This window comes from Mytilus trossulus, chromosome 13, assembly GCF_036588685.1.
Source record: "Mytilus trossulus isolate FHL-02 chromosome 13, PNRI_Mtr1.1.1.hap1, whole genome shotgun sequence".
Classification (NCBI taxonomy): domain Eukaryota; kingdom Metazoa; phylum Mollusca; class Bivalvia; order Mytilida; family Mytilidae; genus Mytilus; species Mytilus trossulus.
The window spans coordinates 16,280,943-16,305,077 of NC_086385.1; the positions used below are offsets into that span (position 1 = coordinate 16,280,943).

Here is a 24,135-nt window from a genome sequence, read left to right on the forward strand (position 1 = left end):
TTTTCAGCAAATGTTAAAATGCATGTGATTTTTATCAAATGGAAAAGCAGAGGTCTTTTTGTCCTATATAACCACAGATATGGTCAATTTTTTGTTATCATTATCCTGGATTTCCTTTAAATAATTTTCTTAGACTTGAAGGTAATGTAAGTGCGGGAATTATACCTACATGTAGCTCAAAATTCAGGTAACATATAATCTTGAAGGACCTAATTCCTGTTTTGAAAATGAATTTGGTTTTCCAACTTACTGTCAGTTGGGATAAATGCAGTCAATAATAAATATCTCAAATAGAATCATGTAGCAGATAATAAGTGGTAACCCAAAAAATAAGTTAATGAAAGGGGAAATAACGCTATCTCTAGATCAAAGGGGAAATAACTCTAGATCTAGATCAAAGGGGAAATAACTCTAGATCTAGATCAAAGAAGTCTCAAATATAATCCTGTAGCAGATAACAAGTCAGGTTTATTAACCCAAATGAAAGTTGAATAAACTGAAAAGGGAAATAATTCTAGATCGATGATAATTATAAAACAATTATAAATGACATATTCATTTTATTACTTATGATTTAGTCATTTCAAAAACTGGTTGAAGCTTTAATAATAATGTATGGTTTAATGGTATAAGGAATACCTGAAATTTCAAATTTTCATATGTAACTCTAAATGGTATATATATATATGTACTACTGGTAGCTAGAGTTCGAAGGAAATAAGTTGAGAATTGATAAAATTCTAACATTAAAAAAATAAATAAATCATATAATGGTTTAAAGAAAACAATCCGAAATCAATTGATAATAAATTGACAAGAACAATGTTTCATAACATTTACATGCTTTTAAAATCTATAAAACACAAGAATTCTACACGGATATTAAATATGCAAGGATCTGGCTGTTGTTCGCATGCACCAGTTGACCCGAATAATTCACTCATTATATTCCATTGATCTACAATTACTTCATAAATGCCTGGATGCATAGACAATGAAAAATGTTCTTCAATTATTCTTTCGAAATTAGCTCTTGATTTAGCTATCATGATAAAATTGAGCTAATTGCTGATTGTCACATAATCTACACTCAGGCACCACTCAAAATTGAGGATTTGTGATGAGTTTTTATCCTGATAGGAATTCAGGCCCTCATATGTAGGAGAGATTGATTATGGGGATAAGGACTGAATTATTCTGGTTACATGCATCTAGAACTTTTTGAAAATACATTGAAAAATTTAAAGGCTCAAGCAAATTATGATACTTTTCTATGGTAGTTCTTTAGCAATATCATTCTTTTGAAAAGTTTCTCTTTACGTATGAAACATTGTTCAATTCAACAATAATACAAGTACCAATTTAGTTTTTTTTTTTTTTTAAATTCCCACCCCCTTTTAATCTAAGTACAGTATGCTCATTAACCAATGAATAAAAAACAAATTCTTAAGTTTAATTGTTAAAATTATTAGAAGGTTTATAGTATATATACCCCATTTTAAATATTACATGCTGCAAGTTAAATAAGTATAAAAATCTCACTACAATATAAACTCTATTAGCATACTAGTCCATACAATTTATATATATATATATATATTGGTGGGAATCACTAGATTATGGGCACCATCAGTGGCGGATCTAGAAATTTTCATAAGTTAAGGCCCACTGGCTGCCTATGCCTCCACACTTTAGTGACTCCCTATATAACCAACCAATTTTTTTTCTCTAAACTGGGGGGGGGGGGGCAGTGCCTCCTTGCCATCTCCACCCCCCTAAATCGCCTCTGACCATCTTTGGGTAGAATTCATGTTCTTTCCCGATGATGAACAGGATAATCAAAAGGTATTCCCTATTTGATGTTGAAAATTCTGTAAGAGTTATTTCCCTTATTTGCAAGGTATTTTCCATTAGCTTGTGAACCAATTTCATAAAAAAACATTTTATGTTTTCTTTCTGATTTTTCAGGCCTCAAGATCAACAGGTAAACTTAACAATATTTCTTATTTAGGTAAATATATATAAATGATACCTTTTTCAAAGATAGACAACTTTTGTAAAGGTGAGATAACAAGTTATTTCAACTGTAAAGTTCCTTTGCAGTTCAGTATCAAAGTTGCAGGTTAGAATATTTCCTTGCAAACTCAATAACTTAATTAGTTATCATAATTTAGTCTCTAATTAGATGTTCATGATATATAAGTCCATTAACAGTGGGTCTCATTGGGGTCAAAGCGTGACGCAGGATTGCTGATTTTTTGTAAGCTTGACACGTGAAAGTCAAATTATTGTGTCCAGAAAACGGGATATGAGGTCTAGCTGGACCTGGGAAATGACCAAAAAAATGAGAATTGCTTAAGTACATGGTGTAAGCGGGATATGGGAATCTGACAAAACAATAAGAGGGATCCGAGATCGGAACCCACCAATGAGACCCACTTAACAAATATTCCAGTCATCACATTGATTTTGTTATGTTTTTATTACTTGGTCATCTCAAAAGTTTGATTGATGCAAATCATAATGTTTTCTTCTCTTTCATGGGAAAAAGTATTCAAAAATACCTATATTAAATCAATACCTGTTCTGATCAAGGCAGGTAGCTAAAAAGAATTTAAAGTCTAGCTAAAAGGTATTCAAAGTGTCTAGCTGAAAAGTTTTGGGAGACTAGCTGAAAAAATGAAAATCCATAAAAAAAATCAATAAAACATTAAAATATGATAAATGTAATCAAGATGACTAGTAATCAATCCTTGGTAATAAAAACAAACATGAATTCCAATACATGAAAAAACTGAAGAAAATATATGATTCTATCGCAAAAATCAAAATGCATGTTAGTAACTGAACTATAATATTATAAACTGCTGAGGTCGTTGTAAACTGGATGCAAACGAAAAGTGACGTGTATTAAATCTACATGTGCATAAATGATAAAATATGCATATATTAAAACGGCATTCAATGTCAGACTTACTTTTGTGTTTCATTCCTATCTTTATTTGTACTGAAATCAAAACACATACTGATGACAAAGTGTTTCACCCAAGTACAAAAAAGGAGACAACTGTTTAGTGTCCCAAGTTCAACTTAAAAAAGGGAGACAACTTTTTAGTGTCCAAAATTCAACTTAACAAAGGGAGACAACTTTTTAGTGTCCCAAGTTCATAATCTAAAAAGGAAGACAACACTAGTGTCCCATGTACAACTTTTAAAGGGAGACAAGTTCAGTTTCCCCATGTACAACTTCAAATACAGAGATAACTTTTAGTGTACAAACAAAGGGGGACAACCAGTCACAACCTTAATGTCTAAACCTACAATTTTTTTAAAAATGACACCAAAATTCTTTCTTGGTTATATTATGAAAAGACTAACTGTAAATTGTATGAGAAAGATGCACTTGATTATCTTATTGTAAAATTATTAATGATAGTTTGTGAAAAGAAAAGAAACGAGCTTAGTGCTGTATTATAAAGCTTCACTGAGGCTACACAAAGGATAAGCTTATAACCTGTGCTCAGACAGAGGCCACCTTAAGGATTTCAAAAACAAACCCAAGGTGGCCTCGTAACACTGGTTTTGCAGCCAAAAGAAGCCAGTTTAAAAGAAAATGCTCAATAACTGCAATACATAAAAGCTGCCGCCTCAGCAAATAATCGCCTGCAATTTGTAAGTACTGCAAACATATCGCTTACAATGTTGCTGTTTAACCTATTAAAAGGCAATAACGAAAAGAAACTTAAGCCATGATAATTAAATTAAATGATGCCATTTCTTTAATTGTTGTTGACAAGAAAAATATTTCATGAAAGGAAATAAATCAAATAGAATAAAAATTTAAGTCATACTTGCAGTAATACGCTTGACATTCACTTTTTTTAAAATTACTGATTAAAATTCACCATCATGAATACTTTCAGAATTAATAAATTTAATTTCACTCAGAAGAGTGATGGCCCATTAATTCCATGTCAAAAATGCTCTAGTGGAAAGTTCAATCTTTTACAGCTTATTCTTAATCAATCTATTCAAAACGACTCCAGAAGATTAATTTTTCTTTCATTGCCTAGTTTATATTGACTGCACATAATTTGTGGAACTCTCCATGCATATTTATGAGACTCGAAATTCTTTATATATAAGTACAAACTGCAGTTGAAAATGTTTTCATGACCTTGAATTTTCATTTACACTTATAGTTGAGGGTCTGGATGGGGGCTTATTCATTGCTGTATTCTTCTTTTTTATTCTTTTTCTTTGCCCTATGATCTGCACTTTTTGCCCTTTATTCTCAATTCTGTAACCTCTTCCAGTTCATCTTTTCAAAATAAGGGGAGATAAACTGAAGAAATTAATAACCACATTTCCCCCCGATTTTCAAATTTTTTGTTTATTGGAATTTTAGGCAATATGCCCCTAGAAATGTTCAAGAAATTCAAGAAATTAGTCATCTGGTGTCAAAGCAAAATTAGTAGTGTTTAAAGCAGTTAATTTTTCAAAGTTTACCCTTTTAAAGGAAGACACAACCTAAAATAGATGTACCATTTATTGAAAACCTAGAATATTGGTACTGTTTATCGTAAACTTAAAATCAAACTCGGATTTTCAATACTTTCTCTATTTCAATAGAGCTATCATAACTACACTATAGATTTCATAAACATCTAAGTACATTAATTTACTTGCATTAACACACATATACTAAAGTAATTTTCACAATAAGTAAATTTAAAGTAGCATAGGAGGAGTGATTTAATGTGCCCTGAAATCTTCTACTAAAAAATCAAAATGTGGAAAAACCATCCTGGCTAATTGGAAATTACTCTGCAGTAAACTATGGTCTATAGATTTTAATTTTTCCCATTCCAGGATCTACTGTTTTTTGGAATTCCTTTTGCTTTTCCCTCATTCTGTGTATTAACCAATGAAACTTTACTGTTTGGTGACATATCACATTACTTAGAAATTCAAAAATGAATAACGTGTATTGGATGACAGCACTTACAGGCAATTTCTGATTAACTATGTTTTTGAAGCCTACGTTGTCGAATAAATTAACCTCAGATTCCAATAAATTGTAAAACAAATTCAAAAGCAGATGTTATTTCAAAGATGTTTTTCTCTTTTTTGTTGTTCATTATCCTTAAATTATTCTGAATGAAATTTCTTTATATTTTGTCTTTCAAGAATAAGCTAATTTTCAAAAATAGTCCCCCACTTGATGAGTATGCTGTACAGATTGATCTAACTTCTTTTGTATTCAACTAAAACTCTAACCCTAACCTAAAGGGTAAAAAATTTGTGGATTGAAAAAGAATTTTATAATTTTGCCAAAAGCAGGGTACAAAAATAAAAAAGAATTTCCTTCATTGAAGATTAAGTTCATGGATCACCTATACAAAAGAAACAAATCCATGGAAATGAGTAAACCATAAATAATAATGAATTCACAAAGTACAAAATTTACGAGTAAAAGGAAGTACTTTTCAGCCTCATGGTAGACAACTCATCTTACCTAGTTTCATCTATATACACTGTTTCTAACACAGATGCTGCATATTCTAAATTCCTTTGCAAATCTTCTTTTGAAATATCTTCTTTCTGAAGCCTTCGTATTAAATTTCGTAACCTGAAAGAAGAGAAAATGTTCTTAAAATTATATTTCTCTATTCTTTAGAAGATGAAAAAAATGAAGAAAAACCCTGATGTTTTGGCAATTGGTCCTACAACTGATCCACTGATAATCAATAAGTCCCTTCAAGACCACCAGAGTTCACCCCTAATATTTGGTGATGAAAGTGTTGCTCAGTTCTTAGTTTTTCATGTTGTATTGTGTACTCATCACTGTAGTTTGTCTTTTGGTCATTTATAATTTTTTGCAATGGCATCGCAAGTTTTTTTTCAGCATATGAGTTTGATTTTTTCTTTGTTATCTTTTCATTGGCGGTTCCAGGGGGGAGGCGTTTCTGGGGGTTGGAATCCCCCTTTTTTTTTTGCAAACCAATGCATTTGAATGGGGACATATAGTTGGAAACCCCCTTTGTCTTGGGTTGGGAACCCCCTCCCCCCCTTTTTAAAATGGCTGGATCAGCCACTGCTTTTGACTCACTTTTGCTGGTCACTTTAGCACAAAGCTGTAGCTATTAACTTGTCTTTATAATAAGAACATGTGAACAATTCTACAGGACAACTAAAATATTCATCAAAGAACAATTTCTATCAATATTAAACCATGTCAATTTATTAAATTTAAGGTTAAGGAGGTAGGCCTTGGTTAAGGGGGATAACTCTTAAAATCATAAGTACACATGTGTCAACCATTTTCATAAATAATATTCTAAGCTTCTAGGTTACATGGATTATTTCCAATCTGTTTCAGGTAAATGCTTAAAATACATTGATGATACTCGACTTTTACAAACTCATAACCCATTTAAAGAGTTATAAACTCCTGGAAACAAGGTCGACCTCTAAAAAGACCCCCATCATACTTTTCTTCCACAAAAATACTGACCTAATTGAGCAAACATGGGAAGCATCGGGGGTATCTGTAGGAGGGAGTTTATCAACACCTAGGTCGACACTCGCATAGGAATCGTTTTCTGTACTTATTGAGGTTCGACTACTACTAGTGGAGCCTACTTTGGTCTTTGAGCTTGTTCTTCGTAATACTGTTAGTGAACCAGCGCCTGAAAAACAAAATAAAACATCACATTAAACATTTTGTTCCACATGATATTAAACTTTTCCCTTATAATTGATAACTATATGACAGTGTCCTTTTCTATTCTTCGATGATCGGATGAGTTAAGTCTTTTTTAAGTGATTTTTACAATTTGTTCATATTGTGCTGTAACATCAGTGTCCCAAGTAATAGGAAGGGTAAAGTGTTCACAAGCCAAGTAATGGGAAGGGTAAAGTGTTCACAAGCCAAGTAATGGGAAGGGTAAAGTGTTCACAAGCATGTTAAACTTCCATCACCTTCTTCATGTGAATGTCAAGTCAAATCTGAGCCTGTTATACAAATTGTGGTCATTGGTTGCCTGACCATCTTAATTGTTTTTGCATATTGGTTTTAGTTAAAATGTAAGTTTTGAATGGTTATATTGGAGTTTTATCCATTGTTGAAGGCTCATAATCATTTTCTTCTTACATGCTTGTCTTTTGGTCTCTTGTGGATACTGATCTCTTTGGCAATCGTAATTACCAAATCTTGTCATTTCATACATTAGGAGCATTTTTTTCATAAAATCTTATTATCTTCTTTAATTGTCCTTTCAGTTCTTCATTGATGTTTTTAATTACCACTCTGTACCATTTCAAAAACAATTCGTTTCAAAATCTATTAGTTCTTTGATAGACAGTTTTCCGCTAGCTGTTTTTCTCTCGATAAATCTTTCGACATTGACCATCTACGGACAACCCTCGTCAATAAAAAGTTAATTTGCAAACTTTTGTTTTCCCTGGAAGTGAGAATTTTATCACTATCATCGTTGATTTGTCCTTGTAGCAACAGAACTGTAATTTCCCAGCTGAATTTCGGATTGATTTATTTATCATGGGCTTTGGAGGTTAAATGACAGGTCTGACAAGCCGGACAGGTTTTCAACCGCGGAGTGACAAAGGGATTGACGATTGGTTTGACAGGTTACGTTAGAAACATTATCTGTAAGTGAATCTAAAACCGATGATTGACACATCAACAAAAGGTTTATGTTTTCTCATGACAGGTGATTTGACGCTTCGACAAGATGAGAAGTTTGATTTTGTTCTTTAAAGGGCTTGCGTCAAGAAATCTTGACAAGTACATACGAACCAAACTACTTCACAGATAAGATGAAATACAGTAAAGTTATTGAAGATAGGTAGTAACTGTAAGAAGACATACAAGTTAGAATAAACCATGAAATCTCATCATAGATCAGGGAAGAATTATCAAATATCATCCAAGAATGAAAAATTCAGATAACGAATGACACTTTTTTTTAACAAATACTGTAAACCTACTTATTTTCACGGATACTTTATTTCGCGTTTTACTGTTTGTAAATTATTTGGCGGTTATTTAATTTCGCGATTTTCTAATATCTGGATATAGTTTAATAAGGAAAGATCTAAGTTTTACATATTCACGACGTCTTATATTCATGTTAATTTTCTGCTCGTGAAAGTCGTGAAAATAAATCGCTCACGAAAATAAGTTGGTTTACAGTATATAAACATTGATTGATGGGTTTTTAACACCACTTTCAGTACTATAGTGCTATTTTCTCGTTGGAATTTTTAAAGGTGAAGGAAGCTTGTCAACCTCAGAGTGACAAAGGGATTGACGATTGGTTTGGCAGGTTAAGCTAGACACTAGTTACTCTATGACAAATGGAAACTATGAGTATGAAGGATCTCGGTCATCTACCATCTTAAATATTAAGCTTTTTTAAACAAAGTTAGCTCAAAGCCGCAGCCACTGAATGATCACTATCCCTTTGTTCAGCTTTCTGCTACAAAAATTGCAGGCTCAACAAAAACTATGGTTCAGAGTTGTCTCGATTAGGCAATCCTACCAAAATTTCATATTTCGAATGTATACACATAACCTATAAGTGAGTACAAAAATGGTGGTTCATACTCTTCTTTATATCAGAGAAATATCCAAACCAAGTTCATCAACCACTTATATGAATCTTTCTAGTCATGACATGTTTGTGGAGTAATTTAATTATGGTCTTAAGACAGATGTACACCAGGGTTGAACAAGAAAACTTCAATCTGGATGGTATATCTATATAATTACATTAGATGTAAGTTTCATTATAATACGTTATTCCTGATTGGCTAACATGTTATTCCGTGGACAATTGCATCAGACAATAACATTTATCATGCATGATGACACGAGGTCCCACAAAAAAGTGCACAGGTGAATTAAATAAAACTGGATAAAAATCGTGTTTTCATGATTTAAGCTAAAAAAATGTAATTATAAGTATTGAATACTTCTTTTTGAAACTTTATAGGGTTGTAAAAGCGTTGACCGTGCGTACATTTTTAGAATGAAGCGCTTCCGCGCTTCATACAAAATGTACTTCGGTCAACGCTTTTACCACCCAATAAATTTACAAAAAGAAGCATTCAATTCTTAAATGGTATACCATCCAGATTGAAGATATCAATGTGTTGTTGTTAATTAATTTTTCTTTATTATAAATGGCAAATTTGTAGTTGTGTGATATCAAGACATTTGAACCCTATAACATTTACATTTACTACTGTAAATTCAAAAATTATGAATTATGGCGTGCATTTACTATTTTGATTTTGTTATTTTAGACTTTAATGTGATTTTTAATTTTTATGAGTTTTGAGAAAAATCGTGTTTAATTCATATAAAATATTTCAAAATGCAAGTCTAAATTATTGCGTTTACAACTCTGTTGCATTTTTCGCAATAATAAAAACCTCACAATAATTTCTGAATTTATGGTATATATATCTATATCTATTTTGCTTTTTTGCTACAAAAATTTCATAACTATATGTGTCCCCCTGGTGTTTTTTTTATAGAAAAATGAAATCAATATTTTTTAGAAAAATAAAATCAGGCAGGCATTTGCAGCAATCAATGAAAAAAAGAACCAAAAGTAATTTCAGATAATCAGCACATTTGAATTTTATGATATCTATACTAATATAATTCTTTTAAGCTTGTATTATCTTTAACAGAATACTCCATATAAGACCTTGACAAAATGTGTCCCTTGGCATTTAGAAAATTAAAAACAAGCAGCCTTTGTTGCAATAATTGAAAAACAGTACCAAAATTCATTCCAGATTTTCTTATTACCTAGCACATGAGGGTAGGGATGGGGTTTATAAATAAGAAAATAATTGGCAAAGATGCAGAATAAATTGAACAAGAATGTGTATATATAGGGGGTTTCATTGGGGGGTTCCGATCCCAGGTCCCACTTATTGTTTTGTCATATTCCTGTATCCCGCTTACACTATGTGCGTAAGCAATTCTCATTTTTTTGTCATTTCCCGGGTTCCGCAAGACCTCATTTCCTGTTTTCACGTCACAATAATTTGACTTTCACATGTCAGTCGCTTACAAAAAAATTGGCAATCCCACATCACGCTTAGACCCCAATGAAACCCTCCATATAGTACATGGATGCCCAACTTGCACTATCATTTTCTATGTGCATTAGACCCTGAGAGTGGGATAGAACTCCAGTTTGGCATTAAAATATAAGGAAGATCATATCATAGGGAACATATGTGTTACCTAAGTTTGAAGTTGATTGGAATTCAACTTTATCAAAATCTTACCTCGACTTAAAACTTGAACCTGAAGCGGGACAGACTGAGGGACAAATGGACAAATTATACCCAAAATTATATGAATGGTTTTATACTAGATGTTTTTGGGGGCCTTTATAGCTTGCTTTTGGCTCCATGTTGAAGACCTGATACTTTGAACTAATAATGGTTTTCTTTTACAAACTGTGACTTGGATGGAGAGTTGTCTCATTGGCACTTATACTACTGTTTACTTATATCTATTTGCATTATAAATGTTGTGAGCTTTTGTACCCAAAATATGCCTTTCATCTATAAAAGACTCATTAGTTTCTTTTGTAGATAATAGGAAAATGTTTAATATTAATTTAAACATATTTTATTGTCTTTATAAAGGTATTTTAGATAGGTCATCTAAATCTAAATTTTAATACTATCTGATTTGATAATGATGATGTATAATTGACCAAAAACTCAAATGTTCATGCTCTCCCCAAACTATAGAAATACGAAATCGTTTTTAATTCATTTATTTATATCAAATCTGGTAGGATAAAGATTTAATTTTAAATGAATAAATTGAACATCAATTTTGTAATTTTTCTGTTGGACTCAGTGAGTGGGTGATTTAGAGTTGTCCAATGTACATTGTCTAAATACTCAATATTATATATGCATGTTGCCCCTCTAAGATTTCTAAATGCTCTTCCAATTTTTTTATTTGGGTAGTCTTTTATAGACAATTAAAGGCACAATTCTGGTAAACAAAAATAAAAGCCTCTGTATCTGGTTTATTCTTTGTGTTTGGTATTTATATTGTCAATTTATGATGATGATAATGATGAGAATTCAGGCCCGTAGCCAGGAATTTCAAAAGGGGGGTTTGTTTGACTCACAAACTCGACTTTAACAGTCACAATTCCAACAGAACATTGACTTTAACAGTGCTTATTTGTTTTCAAGGGGGGGTTCGTCCGAACCCCCTGAACCCCCCCTGGCTACGGGTATGGAATTATACCACCTAAAATTGAGTTATCCTTCAATCAAAATTCATCTCTTTATTTCAGAGTTGTCTTAATTATCACAATATTGAATTAGATTCAAGGTCAGAGGGTATGCAAGAATAATGGACAAGGTCATTCTTATTTTCCAAAAATTGTTGGCAGGAAAATGAAATAAGATTTTTTTGTCACATTTCATGAAAGTTTAAAAATGCCTTATCATTAGTTGTTTATGTTAACTCATTCGTCACTTGCAAATTAAGATATCAACAGTTTATCTACGCCAAAACATACCATAGAACAGCAGTTTCTTAGCAATGAAGCTTAATTGGTTTTGGCTGTTAACCGAAAATTGACATGTCATCTATAAATGTTTTATCATAAAAACCAAGAAATTGACCTTTAAAAATATGACCTTCACATGAACTTGGCAGTAAATTTTTGTTAATTACATAATTCACTGACATTTTTATCAATATCTTGGTCCATTATAGACAAATAAATACAAGATGGTGTGCTTTGAGAGAATTTTATGGTTAATCTATTGTGAAAAGAGAGATTTATTATTCATCAGGATATTTTGCAATATATCAGCATTCATTAATGGCACTTTCTTAAAATCTGAAATTCTAGAAAATATCATGATGCTAAATGATTACAAATTTGTTCTTTCTTCGGAAAATGGTCAATTACAAGTAGGCCATAGAATACTGTGTCAAAATTGGAAAATTTTATAATACAGAGTAAATGTTAAATAAATGATTTAATTTTATAAACTGTAAGTTGACCTATAGTTGCAATAACCTTTTATGTCATTAAGGTCTCTGGCTAAAATAGGGATGTTTCACTGTGACTGTGGTTTTGAATTTACTTAAAAGTAGTAAAATAATATCAGTGAGTTGATCCTGAAGTTTTGGCAAAATCAATGTCTCAAGCAACTTTTCTGTACATTTGTTATATAAAGGGGTACATTACAAACAGTACAGGGAGATAACTCTTTGAAAAACAGAATAATGTTTTAATGACATTCTAACATTGAGGAAATTTAAAAAAAATTTGTGTTTGTCAAACTGTTATATATCTGATGAAATTTCATCTATAAAGCGTGTGCTTCATGATTTTTGAATTTTTTACAATTTTGTCAAATTGTCTAGAGTGGGGTGCCCATATTGGCCGTGGACACAATTTTGCCGTTTTATGATTTTGAGGAGTAAAAACTTCAAAGGATGGCTTAATGTGGAAGAAATATGCCGGTAAATTATATTTTATTAACAATTATGATTTTTTTTTTAAACTGAAACATGGAAAGATATGGCGAAAATGAGCACCCCACTCTAAGTAAATATATTTCCTTAATTTTTTTTAATTTTGGTGAAAAAATTTGTTTAGATATAGAATAATACTAACGTGATAACTGGCCATTTTTAGATCCAACTGTACTGTCATCTTTTGCTCTGTCAGGCGGATTGGCCACTAAAAAGAAGAAAACATTCTGGTCAGCATATTGTAAGTAAAAAGTTTATTTTTATATAAAGCATAAATAAAGTAATAATAATTATAAAACATTAATGATACTAAACTTTATCTTTGCAAAATGTCTTTGTAAAGAAATTGTTTATCTCATCTTTCAGTACTAAAAAAATTGTTCCCTTCTTGTTGACAACACGGTAAAGTTTTTTAAACACTTTCATATGCCCACATATTCATAACCATGATAAACTGAGCTCAACCATTACTTGTAATTGACTCATTACAAGTTATAAGCACGATTAAGAAAAACAAAGAGACAAAATAAAATTTCAATTTCAACTCTTTTACAAATAAAATTCACTGTATGCTACAATTTCAATTCTACCATTGAAGTGTTCTAAAATCTACTGATAAGGGAGACAACCTGTTACATAAAGAAATTTTAAGAAAATTGTAAATACAGAAATTATTGCAAGGTTTATATTGATGCGAAAAAAAAAAATTAAAGGTGAGTAATTTATCGCAAAAATAAATTCTGTTATCTGTCTCCAGTTTCTCCTTAAATAGTAATAATCTCACATTTTTGTCCATTTTTCACAAATAGCAGAAAAAAAAGCTTGAAATAATTTCTGAATTTACAAGTTGTGTTTTGCCAATATGGCGTCACGTAGAGCAAGTATCACATTAGCTAATTCAAAAAGTACATCTCCAAGTTCAATCTTCTAACTTCTCAATAATTTCTCTAAGGACGAGACAATTTAAATGGGAAAATCTGTAAGGTCTGTCTGACAATCACAGCTTCATTAGACAAACTAATGATCAGGTTTAAAATTGAAATGTAACTCTACTGCCGAGAAGTCATAGCTCTGGAATTACCACATATATATATATTGTTACAACGCGTCATTACCACTTTCTCTTATGTAGATGAAATCTGTTACATTTATTTAGATTTTTTTTATTCAATTTCTAACTTCGGCAGAGTTAAATGACATGTTAAGAAATAAATGTTGAAGCAGCCGACTTTGCAATTTCATCATTTTCACCCATTTACTAATTGACAATCTATACTTTGTAAATTCTATAATGACTATTCCTATTTATACCATTTTTTTTGGACTCACAAACATTTGGTTCAAATTGACTTTACAGCCGATTACATTGAGTGTGTAGGTAAAGGTAATATCTTTGGTTAGCTTATAATGCTTGCTAGGTGTCGTTAAACCCTGAAATCATTATCAAGTAAGGTAAACTACCCCCCTTTTGAAGTAGCCTAGTCATACAGACAAATAGACTGGTTATATGGTGGATTAGTCAACTCTAAAAGGAGGGAAGTTTTTCCTACTTGGCTGTAAAATGTTTTGGTGTCAAGTATTATCAGTGAGTTGACCAGATCTAGATGAAGTGTATCCCAAAGCCATATTTTTGTGGTATGAATTAATGAAAGAATCTTTAATGATAATTTTCATTTCAAGAAGATCTGACAAACAAAAGGAGTTTGCATGGCACAACAAAGAGAAGACAGAAAGTTAGGACAAAACCAGCCATGCATACTTTAATATGCAATAGTCCAAAGGAGTAAATTTTAAGCAATTATAGGTCACTGTCTAGTCCAGATGCAGTTGTCTTGAAGCCTTGAAAAGTAAAAATTGAGTCATCACTCCTTCATTGGTCACATAATGTCCAACTAAATATTTTTTTGGAATTTTTCTGTTCAGATATAACCCCAAATGTTTTAACAATGAGCCAAATCCTAAATAGTATGATACTTTTGCATCTGAAACAAAAACTATGTTTTCCTGGCCTTTGCTTTTTTATGTTGTCTTGCTATTCTTTTGTCATTCCACTACTTTGAATTAAGCTGAAATCCCTGTCATCTATTCTAAGTCATTCTAAGGCATTGATTCTGTTTATGACATCAACAGGATTAAAACGTTCAGCAGACAAGGGATATATAAGCAGACGACAGGAGGCTAAATAACCATTTTATGCTATTATCTTGTAAATTCTATAACATGACAGAATTTCCTTCAATCAAAATGAACCTTTTCTATTCAGAAGATCGCCAACATAAATCGGTAAATCCCTGGTGATGCATAGTGATATTTTTTTCATTAATATGGAAGAATTTGCATGTAAAATCTATATGCTTTTAAACACTTCTCTGATTTAGAATAAACTTGTTCTATCAAGTGTATAGAATCATATACATTGGTATATTCCTACGATAAATAATGACTTAAAACATTTTTTTTACCAGGATTAATAGTGATCAAGATGATATTAAACAGAGATTTATCAAACGTTTAATATTACAAATCAAACCATTTCCAAAGTGACAGAAAAAATAAAAATTTAGAATAAAACATTTCTAACAAGCAAGAATATCAAATATTATAGGAATCACTCAGAGAAATCATTTTCAGCAAAGAAAAATTGTTTTTTTTTAAATCTTTTCCAAAACAGCTCAATCATTTTCCATAGAAAAGAAAAACCATGTATCAATTTGTTTGTTTGAAACTCTATTTCGCTGATGGGATTTATAAAAAGATCAATTTTCTCGATTTTTAAGACGTAAATTATGTATTCTGTCCAATTCTATCGTATATATACCACAAATGAATTGATTTAAAGTAAACAACATTATTTGTGGCTGTTATGACTTTTAGAATTGAGCTAAAATTTAGGATTTTGGTTACTGATTTTGGTTATCACAATGCACTAATAATGATGAAGTGAAGAAAAAAATAAAGAAACAGAAAAAGGCCAATGGCCAAAACATCTTGAAAATTGGTTTATTATTAGTATACAATACTGAAATATATGTTCCCTATTGGAATTTTTCAAACTAGTAAAAAAACCTGTTAAAGACTCAAGAGGAATTCAAGTACATGTATGTCCATTTTCTTTAATTCTTTGCCAACTTATACATCATTTCCCAAGCAGCTGTTTATATTTTTTTATAATGTCACTGCAGCGGTTAAACTCAGTTTTAAACAGTATTTTATTTTTGGAGACACTTTTAGAGTGAAACATTTCTTTTAATGAAAAAACCTTTGACCTATTTAAAAGAAAATCCTTTTACTTTACAAATTTCCTTTTCCTAATTTTCATCTAATCCCCTGAAATCATATCGCATTACTAGTGATCTATTTCATTTTCTTTAATTATTTGGTCATCGCCATTAAAAATCGTCATTCCTCCACTAAGCCAACAAGATGATCATTAATAATGCAAAATATATTGTCTTACTTATAGAGGAGTAAATTAGTATAATAAAGTTAATTAGGCTGAGCCGAGGTTTTTCTATAAATCTGAACCAAGCCTTCGACTGTATGTCTGGAAATCAATGTAGCTAATTACGAAGGAAGCTGATCTATCGGCCATCTTTTGTTAGGCCATATTTAGATAATGCGCTAAAGGATCGTTTAAAGACGTATATCACCATGAGAGGAAAATTTGCCTATGTGGAGATTTGTTAATTGAGATAAGATGCATGGTTCTTTTCATCGTGGAGGCTGTATGTGACTTATGGCGTGGAGAGAATTAAAGGTTATTCTGGAAGGTTCTTTTCACATAAATTTTTTATAAATGTTTTAACTGCATATATGATTGAAAAATGCTGTATAATAATATTGCTTGAAAAGTTTGAAAGAAAATTTCTTTTCAGATTTCTAACCTGAAAAATATATTTTTAAGCAAAATTAATCTCATACAACAGCACTTTCTTGGTAATTTCCTTGAATATATACATGAACAAGACTTTCCAAGAGTAAAAATCATCAAAACCAGCAGCATTATACATTTCTAAAATTTGTATTTTGTTTAATCAGTAAATGTATCTTTTCCATGGTGGCCATCTTGGATAACAAACTTATTCTGGAAGTGACAATATACTCATCAAAACAATTTAATCCTGAATTTTGTAAAAATCTAATTGTAAGACTCATTCAGGCAGACAATCTGATGCTATCACTTGTTCATTTTATTAAAGTCATGTGACTTTATTATAATAAGTCAATATAATATATAAAATATGAAAAATATGCAAATCAATTTCCTGTCTTGAGAAAAATTTGACCAATCATTGAATGGTTTGAGAAAAGAAATGTAAGAACTTAATTTTTCTAAAAAACTTCAATCAAAAACAAAAATTGAAAACTGCAAATTTTTATCACTCTTTGTTGATATTGTTTTTTTTATGGAGCTAAGTAAAAACAGGAGAAAAGTAAATTTATGAAAATGCAAACCCCTATGACTTGCTATGGGAAACCTCTTAAAATCAATGATAGCAAGAGAGTAAAAAGATAAGATGTTACACTTCACATCCGTTGGAGATTTTTATCCAAACTTTGTAGGTTTCTTGAGAGGCGAGGTTTCCGAAGTTGTAGATAAACCAAATTACAAAGTACGCCAAATCTTAAGACAAAAACCCACACTCAGTTTCTTAGCATTCCATTAATTTAATATTGATAAGAAAAACAGAGCAAACTTTTGACTAAAAAGAAAAATATTGTCTTTCATCTCTTTTATGCATCCCCAACTCTTTAATTTTCCGGACTGCATACACTCAATTAGATTTCTTATCCTTGCAAAATCTATAATTATGTGCATATAACATTTTCAATTTCATTTCAAACATACAATTTGGAAGCATGAATAGCTCAGGTCTCTACAGGAGACTTAAATGAGATTTCGTTAATTTTGTTTGATGCCATTTACAGCAGGTAAAGCTTTTCTGCGGAATCAATTTATATGGTTCTGCGCCATTTATGGTTCCATTAATGCCAACCCATCTATAACGCTTAACAGTTTTTCAAAATCAATATTTGTTTAGAAAAAGCAGGCATTTTCAAAAAGATGTAAATGTTTATGAGAAAAGGCGTAAAATACGAGGACAATGGTTTCCATTATCACATTGTTTGAATTCTGAATTCTTTGGAATTGGAACATTTGGTTAACATGAACTTAAATATTACTCATACAGAAAAATAAAGTAAAATTTGAAAGATTTTAACTGAAAAAAAGTTTGAAAAATTTAATGAACCAGAAAAAAGCACACTTTTCAAAAACCATGAAATAGATTATCAACAAAAATACAATTGTTTCTCAATCCATCAAATAAAGGAATATCACAGTATTCTTTAATTCCATTTAAATCATTAAATTGAAAGAGCGATATTTTTTTCTTCTCAAAAATACTTGATGGCATTCTATAAAACACCAAATTATTAAAGTTCTTATATATGAAACTGTGGTTATATCTGTGAGTTATAAGTGACTATGATACTGTAAATACTTTTACAAAAAGTAAACAATTCCTCTAAAATGTCAATAAGTACTAGAATTATTTACCTTTATATTTAAAACGGCGGTACTTTAAACAACAACATATAAACATAGCGATCACACAATGCCTTGCTGTTTTATTGTGTCCCTTCGTAACATCTGCTACAGAAGGACAAATTATTATTTATAGCACATACACTTTAAAACTCATTTGATAAACTTGTGCAGAAGATCATCATAAAACATCTAAAGTTTTATGTATTATTGCTACATCAAAAGCCGCATGCATTGTACCATGTGCAGTTTTGCATTTGTAATTGCATATCAATTTTTTCTGTCATTTTGGAGTAAAAAAACAAAACTTGTAGAAAGGGGCCTGTAACTTAAGGAATCTCACATGAAATATAGACTTATAATTGTCCCTCTCCTGTTTTTTTCTTTTCTTTTTTTTTCCTTTTTTTTTTTTTTTAACTTTTTCCTCACATCAATTAAACAAATAAAAATTTCCCCCAAAAAGAAGGGACATGAATGATTCTATTAGACCAACAGTATTTTGGAATTTGCATGTCATGAAAAAAAACACCTCAAGTAAGTTCTATCCACTTAATTCTTTAAAAATCTGAAACTCCCAATGATGTACATGATCTGTTATTTTAGTAGAACGTACTAAATATACAGAAATTCACCATTGCTGTATAAAATCTACTTGGAAGTACAGCTACTAAATACTTCAAGTGTAGGATGTGTAAAATAAGAAGATGTGGTATAAATACTAGTATGAGACGTTACCTCTCCATCAGAGAACAAAAGGAATAGATTTTAACAACTATCAGTGACCATACATTCTTCAACAATGAGCAAAATTCATACTCCATAGTCAGCGATCACTCTTTCATATTAGAAGGTCAAGTACTTTGAGTGAGTAAAAGAATAAGTGTCATTTTTTGTCATTTTCTAGTAATTTTGTGTTTAGTTTCTTTTCTGCATTTTGTTGTTCCATTTAATTAAAAGCATTTGCACTGAGTTTTGTCACAAGAAGAATCCAATTTACTAATTTATCCAAACCTTTCTGATTAATCTAAAAAAAGCCATTGTCCTGATGTTTCTTTTGATGATTTATTTCAAGACTGCATGATCAAGAAAATGCTGATTCTGCAATTCATGTCATCAGCTAATTTTGTTTAATTATATTTAAACTTAATCTACTAATTAATTGAGCAACAACAAAAAAATGGCAAAAAGACATTGATTGACCTTAAAAAAGTTCCTAGAATAAATGTATTGTCTTACGTGTCAATCTATTTCACTATTTTTCAAATGAAAATTTCATAATATTTGAAAGAAAAGCCTAATTAAAAATAACACAACCAATATACGCTATTTTCTTCGCCAAAAAGATTTATCAGCAGTCATTTGAACTTCCTGTTTTGAAACTGATACGTCCCTAAATCTGTCAGATATATAAAACGATTCTGTACAAAAGGAAGAAAAATGTATTAATTACGAATCAAGATATTTGCTAAGGAAAACTGAGACAAATTATAATCTTTCAAAATTGCTTTTTTGCCATTTAAACACTTTGCAATTCTAGATGATTTAAATCTTTACAGGCTTTTTAAAATTGTTTTTTGGCAGAATATTTTCTTGGTATTTTTTTTGCAAAAATGATTAAGTACCAGATTTTAAAGGTTATCTCCCTTATATTTTGCTCCAGGAATTTCCTCACTTAAAAACACCTTTGTAAACAGGTGTGCCTGGGTTCTGTTGCAATTTTTGGTAGTTAATTTGCCTATTATCCTGCTTGATATCAAGAGTTATACGCCCTTGAATATCAACCTTTAGTAACATGAAACATTATATGTTAATAATGACAATGTAAAATGGCCTTCTGGTGGAAAAAAAAGAAGCAAACTAAAATTCTGTACTTTTATTTAATTTCTTTCTACAAAATTGATTTAATCAAACATTATCAATTGAATATTCATGAATAAAAGGAGAAAAATAATCATTACTAGCATAAAATCTATATGTCAATGCAGCATTTTAAATTTTATATTTGTGTTTTTTATTAAATAAAAACAATCAATATACATTCTTTACTTTTTTTTATGCATTTATAAATTTTATTATTAGTTTTATTTGAGTGGATAATGTTTTAAAACTATAAAATAATAAATGGATTGTCAATTGCCAATACTTTTCATGGATCTAACAATTAAACTAAGACAGAAGGGGAGGTAACCCATAATCCTTAAAGTGTAATAAAAAACTGCACCAAGATCACATGATACAATATATAATGTCACTTTATCGCAAAGAATAAAGTTCTATAAATCCTCAATGTTATATCAGAAATTTATATTAGAAAAACCCAAAAGGAAGGTTATTTTAATAGATATATAAACCAGTCAACAAAGTTTCATGAAAATACTCAAAGCATGTTATATCTGTATATTTATGTTGTGTTTAACCAAGTTTTACAAAGCCCTTTTGAATTTTTGTTAAAAAAAACGACCCCTTTAAGGCTTTTTTATGAATAAAATCCCATATCTTGGTATTGAAGTAAAATCTAAAAGGAGCTCACGTCAACAGATATGAACAATTCAAATTGCTGAAAGTATTTTATAGGTAGAAAGATCTGCCATTAGCCATATTTACATTGACAGGATTCAAATTATGCTGTTCTGGTTCAAAGCAAACTCAACCAACTTATTGAAGGTGTACACATTTTAAAACTGATTATGTTGATCTGCAGATGTTTTATGTTGCTTTTTTTTGTGTTGTTGGGTTGTTGCTGCTTGACATTTTCCCCAAACCAATTTCTATCAAATGTTAATTTTAAATTATTTGCTTTTTAACGCCACTTTTGGGCTTTTTTGTTGCAGCCAGTTTTTATTTGGGGAGGAAGCCAGATTGCTCCGAGAAAACCACCGACTTTCAATAGGAAAACTGACAATTCTATAGTCAATGAAGATTGGAGTTGAGTGCACCCACATGAGTGGGGTTCAAACTCACAACCTCAGTACTAACTGGCTTACTGAGTGATTACAATGGTAGAACTATTAACTAAGACACTTAAAGGCACCCTCTATCAAATGAATTAAGCTAATCACTCTTGACAAGTACCAGTAGTAATGATTTGAAGCAAGGACCATCTCTAAAATTAAATCAAACATGAATTTTAAGTACATAAAATGTTGATTTTACCACTCAAAATTTGACATTCAACCAATCAAATTTGTTATTTGTATTTCAATGGTAAATAATTGTACCTGAAAACCTAATATTTGATTAAATCATAGTTTTACAAACCTGATTTCATTATCCCATAAAAGAATCAATTAAGAATCCATTTTTATCGATAATTTTGTACATTTTAAAAATATCAATTTCCCTACCTATCACCACCATCTGTTGTTCAAAAAAAATTACGATAATCTTCAATGACTTTTAGTAACTTGGCCTTTCGTAAGTTTGTTCTGCGTAATGAAATCGCATAATCATTCAATCACTATTTTATGTTTGTTTGCATAAAGATTTATTGAAATCATTTTCTGCATGCATGGTTATATATAAACCCTCTAGAATCTTTAAAGCCTGTTAAGCATGAGTCTCCAAATCTCCTTTTCATATAGATGCGACCTTTGATTTCCACTGTTTGAATGGTTTTTCGCTCATAATTTTTGGTGCCTGTCAGGCTAAGTTATAGCAAATGCTGTTCTGTTTGAGCTAATGCTCTGTGCTAAAGACCATACCTTGACAGTATAAAGGTGAAGTAGGATGGAGAGTTGTCTCATTAGCACTCATACCACATCTTCTTATATCTATTTAACCCTCTAGAATCTTCATAGCCTATTTATAGTCAGTCACTACCAATTAAAATAGAGCGTGGATCTCTTTCAAAAACTATTACATTATATAACCAAACATATTTCAGCTTTTAAAATGAAGAAGAAAACATTGAATTGAATTTGTTTTCGTTAATTCTCAAATCAATGATAAAACTAGCTAAATATTCAAATTGATAATCTCATTTAATTGACTTCTTTTAATATAAATTTGTCTTTTATGATGCTAATTCCATTTTCGCTGTTATTCGATTATTACCAATTACCATAAATTTACTATTTGTACTGCAAAAACAGAAACAAATATAATGCAGGATCATAGATTCTTCATACGCAAATAAAAAGGCAATAAACAGCTTTATTCATTTTTATATTTTTTGTGTTTTAACAACCCTTTTAAGCATGGCATTTAGGCTATTTCATGGCAGCCAGTTTTTATTGGCGGAGGAAGCAGAGTGCCCTGAGAAAACCACCGACCTTGGATAGAAAAACTGACAATTCTAGTCAATTAGGATTGGAGTCGAGTGGACCCTCCCGAGAAGGGTTCAAACTCACAACTCAGTGTTGACTGGCTTGTGATTACAGTAAGTGACTACTTAGATCATTCGGCCACCGAGGCCCCTGATGTACAGCTTGATCAGGAACCAAACAACACATGTACAAAAAGCCAAAAATTCACCTTATTTCTTGAACCATAGTGTCAATATAATCATTATATTATCTTAAAGTACTAACTTCAACTCTTTCTCCTATAAAAAATTACCTCAATTTTTCTTTTTAAGGTATATTTATCACATTCTTTGGAAAGTAGACAATCTTCCTTAATTTTTATATTTTACTTTGATCCCAACTTAAATCTTACATGAGGGAAGTTTTTGATGACAGATTATTTTTGAAAAGGTCTTCTGCCAAAGCTTTAAAAACCAAAGGAACTCCTTGCTAAAATCATTCAACATTCATCCTATCAGGGTAATTTTAAGGTGAACTAAATACCCTTTCTACCTTCCATGCATGTTCTCTTTTAAGGGAGGTAACTCTTACTTAAGTGTTCTTCTGCTGGATCTTTAAAAAAAAACTGAACTCAATCACTCTTACTTTTGAAGAATTTTGTTTACATGAAAGACATTGATAATTTGCACTATAGACAATTGAATCAATGTCCTCAATCAGTGAAGTTAATATATTGTGACGAAAAGAAGGATGGCGAAGAGGATATCCATTCAAATATCTAAATATATTGTGACGAAAAGAAGGATGGCGAAGAGGATATCCATTCAAATATCTAAATATATTGTGACGAAAAGAAAGATTACAAAAGGGATATCCATTCAAATATCTTAATCTCAAGAACTTAGACGGAAGCTTCAATCAAACAATCACGGCTTTTTTTAATAAAAGAAAACAATATGCTACTTTTAAACTAATGGTGAACCATCTTAAAATTTCAATTAACTTAGAACTATTGACTGTTCTTCAAATAATAAAAATGAAAAACTTTAATTAAAATCTTTTGACTTTGAATTGCTCAAATGTATAGAGATATAGCTGCATATTCAAATAAGCTTTTCATTTCAATAAAACGGACGTCATCCATCTTGTTTTTTTTAATGAAAAGCAGCCATAAGTTATCCGTTCCATTTCTGCTATATTGGTAGATATAGAACATCTTCAAATCAACAAAATATTGATTAGTTTAATTGAATTATATTTCTTTAGTGTAATGTTACATCTATACAAAATGAGTGAAAAGGCCTTAGCTTAATCCTTCTTCCACTTATACTTTACAAGAAAGATGTATAAAGGCTATATATAATATAAATGTGGCTTCATTTAACGTGATGTCTGCTTGAAGATGTCAATATTTGTTTTCTTTTACAATTATATATAAGTATGTCTTTTACATTACAGGCCAACAGACTTTAGACATTTTCCCCCAGTACAGTTGTTGACATTACAGGGGCGGATCCAGCCATTTTAAAAAGAGGGGCTTCTTTCTTTTACAATTATATATAAGTATGTCTTTTACATTACAGGCCAACAGACTTTAGACATTTTCCCCCAGTACAGTTGTTGACATTACAGGGGCGGATCCAGCCATTTTAAAAAGAGGGGCTTCTTACCCAGGACAAAGAGGGGGGGGGGGGGTTCAATTATATGTCCCCATTCAAATGCATTGATCATCCAAAAAAGGGGAGGTTCCAACCCTGGAACCCCCCTCTGGATCC

The 24,135-nt window shown here is 30.9% G+C and overlaps 1 protein-coding gene across 7 annotated transcripts in view; it reads right to left on the reverse strand.

Moving 5' to 3' along the window:
* Positions 1 to 24,135, reverse strand: part of LOC134695177 (dual specificity calcium/calmodulin-dependent 3',5'-cyclic nucleotide phosphodiesterase 1A-like) — a 323,999-nt gene that overhangs the window by 19,959 nt on the left and 279,905 nt on the right. For 6 of the 7 annotated variants that reach the window (XM_063556388.1, XM_063556387.1, XM_063556384.1 and 3 more), the window contains 4 exons: positions 12,711 to 12,776; positions 6,518 to 6,692; positions 5,519 to 5,632; positions 2,978 to 3,007 (listed from right to left, as the gene is read on the reverse strand). In XM_063556388.1, coding sequence (XP_063412458.1) covers positions 2,978 to 3,007; positions 5,519 to 5,632; positions 6,518 to 6,692; positions 12,711 to 12,776 — 385 coding nt within the window. The remainder of the gene's footprint in view (positions 1 to 2,977; positions 3,008 to 5,518; positions 5,633 to 6,517; positions 6,693 to 12,710; positions 12,777 to 24,135) is intronic. The other variant, XM_063556385.1, reaches the window with a different exon arrangement.